General features: G+C 41.3%; 1 protein-coding gene across 1 annotated transcript in view; it reads left to right on the top strand.

Moving 5' to 3' along the window:
- LOC137985644 (dynein axonemal heavy chain 7-like) overlaps window positions 1-5,000 on the top strand; it is an 80,719-nt gene that overhangs the window by 43,780 nt on the left and 31,939 nt on the right. Inside the window, exons 47-52 of the mRNA XM_068833286.1 lie at window positions 125-256; window positions 1,131-1,226; window positions 2,027-2,152; window positions 2,952-3,149; window positions 3,929-4,081; window positions 4,482-4,579. Of these exons, the coding sequence (XP_068689387.1) occupies window positions 125-256; window positions 1,131-1,226; window positions 2,027-2,152; window positions 2,952-3,149; window positions 3,929-4,081; window positions 4,482-4,579 (803 nt within the window). The remainder of the gene's footprint in view (window positions 1-124; window positions 257-1,130; window positions 1,227-2,026; window positions 2,153-2,951; window positions 3,150-3,928; window positions 4,082-4,481; window positions 4,580-5,000) is intronic.

Genomic DNA, 5,000 nt, shown 5'->3' with positions numbered 1-5,000 from the left:
TTGAAATACGTGGCGAGAGAGATACGATAATGACATCTGTAGAAAACTTGCAGCATGCTTTCAAATCAAAAAAATGAATAGGGCTTCAATGTTTCAAGACGTTAACCGGTTGCTTTGCTTGTAGGAATTGTCGCCCACTACAGATTCAAACATGGTGAAGTCGCACATGAATCTGATGGACACATTGATGGATGAGTTCCATGATGAGCAGAAGTTCAAAGAACTCAATGAACGAGAAGTTGCCGCCTGGCTAGAGGTATCTTATAGTCTGCGCATGCGTTCATTGCGCCATTTGGATTCCCCAATGTCATACGAATTTTCATACTGGGTGGTTGCTATTATACAACCTCAAAGTTGATAAATGGAAAAAAAGAATACAAAATGTCTTGTCTCGCAAGAATTTTAGAAGTTAACTGGAATTAGTTCTAGAAATGGTAGTCGGTTTCCCCGAAGTCCCCAGCTACACAAGAACTCTTCGGAGCATGACAGAATGACATGGTGTAATGGCACTATTAGGGAAACGCCATTTTTATTTTTCTCACACAACTCTGGGAGCTATTATCAAGCTGACCGCTGCAAACTGACTGTTATATTCTTACAAACAAATTCAGGCGTGCGTGGTATACAATAAAGGTATAACTACTGAAGCCTACATGGTATACTATGTGAGATTGGGTAAAACTAAATACTGACAATCTTAATAAAGAATATGCAACCAGTATAGGGTTGGTTGGGAACTGGGGCTCTGAGATTTTAGTCAACAGTGGAAAACAGCAAAATAGCAACTGACGCAAGCACTGAGCACGTGACTTAATGTCGCGCGGGCCCAGACCTCAGAGGTGTGTGAGAAAACATTTTCCACTTCTTTCGTTCCTCAACCAGTGGAAAATACTACTTATTTTCATCGGAGGCGCTTAGTACAATTAATGCAGACATATTCGGAAAGACGCCTTTCTTTCTATTTCATCCTAAAATGACATTGAAATTCACATATCTCAAGGGCGTGACTAAGCGTCTACCGGCACTTGAGCCTAATTTTCTCTTCAGCGTCCCTATAGTGGAATTATCCCATTCTTTATGGGTTAACATGAAGGTAAAGCCATTGACATAGCATTTTTCTTTGTTATCAGTGTATCTTCTTATTCTCTTGTGTTTGGTCTCTGGGCGCCTCCATTGACGCACGTGGAAGAATAGACTTTGACAAAGTTCTTCGAGAGATTGTGGAGGTAATTGTGAATTTGAGCTAATTTCCAGTGCAATGACACAATTTATAAAAATTCGCTTAAGGTACCACTGCTCTATTGAGCTGATAATGGCTGAGGTCCCAGCTCCGAGGCCGAAGTTCTTGAATAAAGTGACCGAGCGCTAGTTTATTATTCTTAAGGCTGGAGGTGAGGAGAGAGAAAGATTATATTCATACATACTTAATTGACCACTTCCCAAAGGGCTTTTCAGGGCCAATGAAACAATCACGACAGAACAGAACATTCAACAACAACTGTTAAGAATCCTAACTGGCCGGAGGCAAACCAGTTGACTGTTGACGAGAGCAGCTGAGAAGTTGACCCAGGGGTTACCAGGAACAAATTCAACGAATGGTCAGAACGTGTCTTGAAACCGGGATCCCTGGATCTCAAGGCAAGCGCCCTAACCACTGGGCTATACTGCCTCCGTCGTGATTGGGCTAAAAACGATTATTTAACACTTGTCCGAATGAATGAGACGACAAAAACAGAATACAGCCAAGTGTTAGGCTATTTACCGCTATCCTCTCTCAGCGCGCGCGTGCGCCCTCCAATTATGACGTAACATTTCATCGCGAAATTTATGTAACTGCGCGCAAGAAAAAACGAACAAAAAGTCAGCTCTTGGCAATTTCAATGATCTTTTTGCGCAAGTCACTCAAAAGCTTTTCCATTTTTATTGTTTCTTAGTTTTCCATTCAGACAGTGTCCTAATTGAGTTGTTATGATTTGATTTTACAAATGACTGATGAAGTTGTTGATTGTCAAATTTTCTTTTGCAGGGTCCGTTGTCGCTTGAAAGCAAGAGCAAGTACCACATTTTGGAGATTGTTGATCCACCACCGCGACCCTTCCTATGCCCTTTTCCTAGCAAGGGATCAGTGTATGACTACCGCTTCATCAAAGAGGTAACTTATCGACTAGCGTCTTAGCTGGTGACTTTGCGCGGTTGCAGTTGAATGAATGGGGCTCAAAGTACAAACCAGACGGTGACTCAGGTCAAAATGCACTTGACTGTTCTCCATACACTAATAAAGAAAATCTGTTTGCCAGTCAGGAAGTTTTACCTTTAATAGTCATTTTGTTCATTCTCACGGCCTTTAAATTTGGATACGCGGTAATGCTGTAAGGAGAATTTGGAGGCTGGTTTTTGTTGGAGCATGCAGTTAAAGTTCCCAAGTTATCGTCGCTTTCCAATGCGAGTTTTTTTTTATTTTGAAGATAGTTTATTCAAATAGTAACAGTCGGATAGTTGACATATTATATATCAGATTTACAAGAGAACGTTGAACGAAGTGAATAGTCAACAATTAGTATAAGAATAACATAGTCCTTAATGGAGGTAATTTAAAAGCGATCTTTAGCTTTATTTGTATTAAGTGTGGGCCAATGGCACTGCGTCGCCCTTGATCCAAAAAAATTATTTGACGATCTATACAAGACCGTGAAGCAGATGCTTATAACAAAACCTAGAAATCTTGCTATAATTGCTTTGATCGCTATTTTCCAACGATGAAAAACTGTTTAAACGTTCAGTACAATATTTGCTCTTGTCGCTATTGAGCAGCTGATGTTAAAGTAATCAAACCAACAAGAATTTCTCTTTGAAAATAAGGTAGTGGTGGCGCATTCGTAGTAAACGTTTGACCCTCGACTGGAAACTCTACATTGCTGTTTGGAATTCAGGTTGATTTTTTGCTTCTACAGGGCATGGGCAAATGGGAATTGTGGACTGAAGAAATTAAAGATGCTCCTCCTATTCCCAAGGAGATGGCTTTCAACGAAATCATCGTACCGACTGTTGACACAGTGAGGTATACATTCCTGATGGAGCAACTGGTGTCACATCAGAAGTCTTGTCTGTTTGTAGGACCCACGGGAACTGGGAAATCTGTTTATATCACGGTGAGTACGCGAATGGAAGCGACATCGAAAACTAGCAGTTTTCCTTGTACTGGTGCAACATACTATTTGTGTGTTTGGTATATAAATGCGTGTAATTACATGTATCCGTGTGTTTGAAACAGGCGTTTGCGGGCGTTGTCTCGTGTCTCCTTTTTAAAAAAGTAAGATTGAATTGAAATGATAACTTAGGAGAAATACTCGGATTTTAGAGATTTCCTTCCGGCAAGTGGCAATGGTGAATTTTTATTCAAACCGACTTTATTCGGTCGGTTCTTAAAACATACAAGGTGCTTGACCTCCTATTATTAGCTTTTACCTCTTACCTTGGCTGTGTCTCTTGAGCCAAAGTGGCGAATAGGGTCTCAAGCGCAACACCCGACCCTAACACCAGTGGGACAAAGGACTCTCCTTTTCCAAGTGTATCTCTCGACGATTGCGTTACGGTTGAACCCACCAGGGCCTTTGCCCTCACCGACATTTGGGTCACTGAGGCACAAGGGTCATCACCACGACTATGCAATAATAACCGACCCATTAAGAACTTAAAAACTAAAATTGGAGTGAAGTTAATAGGTCGTGGCCAAGTTTACTTCTGCCTGTGTGCAGAATTCGTTTGCCTTTGCTTATCGATTTGAAGTTGTTTTCATAATACACGACTTTAAACCTCTCATTGAAACAGTAGGGGCTCAGTTAAACAAACTCGGAGTATTTTTATGTGGTGATTTTGTGTGATTTCCCTATCTAACTACAACTAAACATTGTGTACTTTTCACCGACAGAACTTCCTTTTGAAGAACCTTTCTGACACGTACAAACCATTGCTGATCAACTTCTCAGCGCAAACAACAGCTAAGCAGACACAAGACATTATCATGTCCAAACTGGACAAGAGAAGGAAAGGGGTGTTTGGTCCTCCACTGGGCAAGAAAACGGTGAGTTGTCAGGATTAGGTTAGAGAGATTTAGCACTTCAACCCCATGGGACAAGTGCTGAATGTGCTCAGCGGGTTCAAATATCGGCGAGACCAACAGTCAGGATCTTCAAATAACTGATAGCCAGAAAGTGTTCCCTTTTGTTAACAAAAAACAACAACTCAAAACTGAAAGGAAGAGCCTTCTAGGTATGGAATAACAACGATCAAGTGTAGGGCTCGTCACACATCACGTCATTGTCACCTTGAGTGAAATACGTGGATCCCAGTTTGGTGACCTGGCATGATGGGGTGGTAAACTCTGAGACGTGCTTTCTGAAACTTTTCTAAAATCTGACACGTGTGTATAAAGCCAAACGCGGTATAGGAAGTACTCATATAGGTACTCGATTTTATTTCAGGTTGTTTTTGTTGATGATTTGAACATGCCTGCTAGAGAAGTGTATGGTGCCCAGCCTCCTATAGAGCTGCTGCGACAGTGGATGGATCATTGGAACTGGTAACGAATTATCATTATGCTTGATTTCAATGAACGGCGCTATCGTCAATGTGCGGTGACTTCGCTTTTAAGGGTCTAAACATCCAGTTAATAATTTCAAGCGTCATCGCCACGACTATGCAATAATTCCCCCACTAAGAACTGCATGCTCTGTACGTTTTTGTACTGGCCCCTAATCCTGCTTCCATAGGATTAGGGGCCAGTTGAATCTAAGGTACCGGCTCCCTAGCGGCGACAAACACCAATGAAAACCAATTGAGCTTTCGCGCGAAAACATAATATCTTCACACGTGAAGATTACATGTTATTTTCACGTGTGAAAATATCACTGTTGCTATGGTTACAGATGAAAATTGCGCCTTTCGATCCTCTCGTGAAATATTTTTCAATACGCAAAGACAAATTTCGTATCTCCGTGCAG

This window comes from Montipora foliosa, chromosome 14, assembly GCF_036669935.1.
Source record: "Montipora foliosa isolate CH-2021 chromosome 14, ASM3666993v2, whole genome shotgun sequence".
NCBI classification, from domain to species: domain Eukaryota; kingdom Metazoa; phylum Cnidaria; class Anthozoa; order Scleractinia; family Acroporidae; genus Montipora; species Montipora foliosa.
The sequence above is the reverse complement of the archived record's forward strand: the minus strand, read 5'-3'. Positions and strand labels throughout refer to the sequence as shown.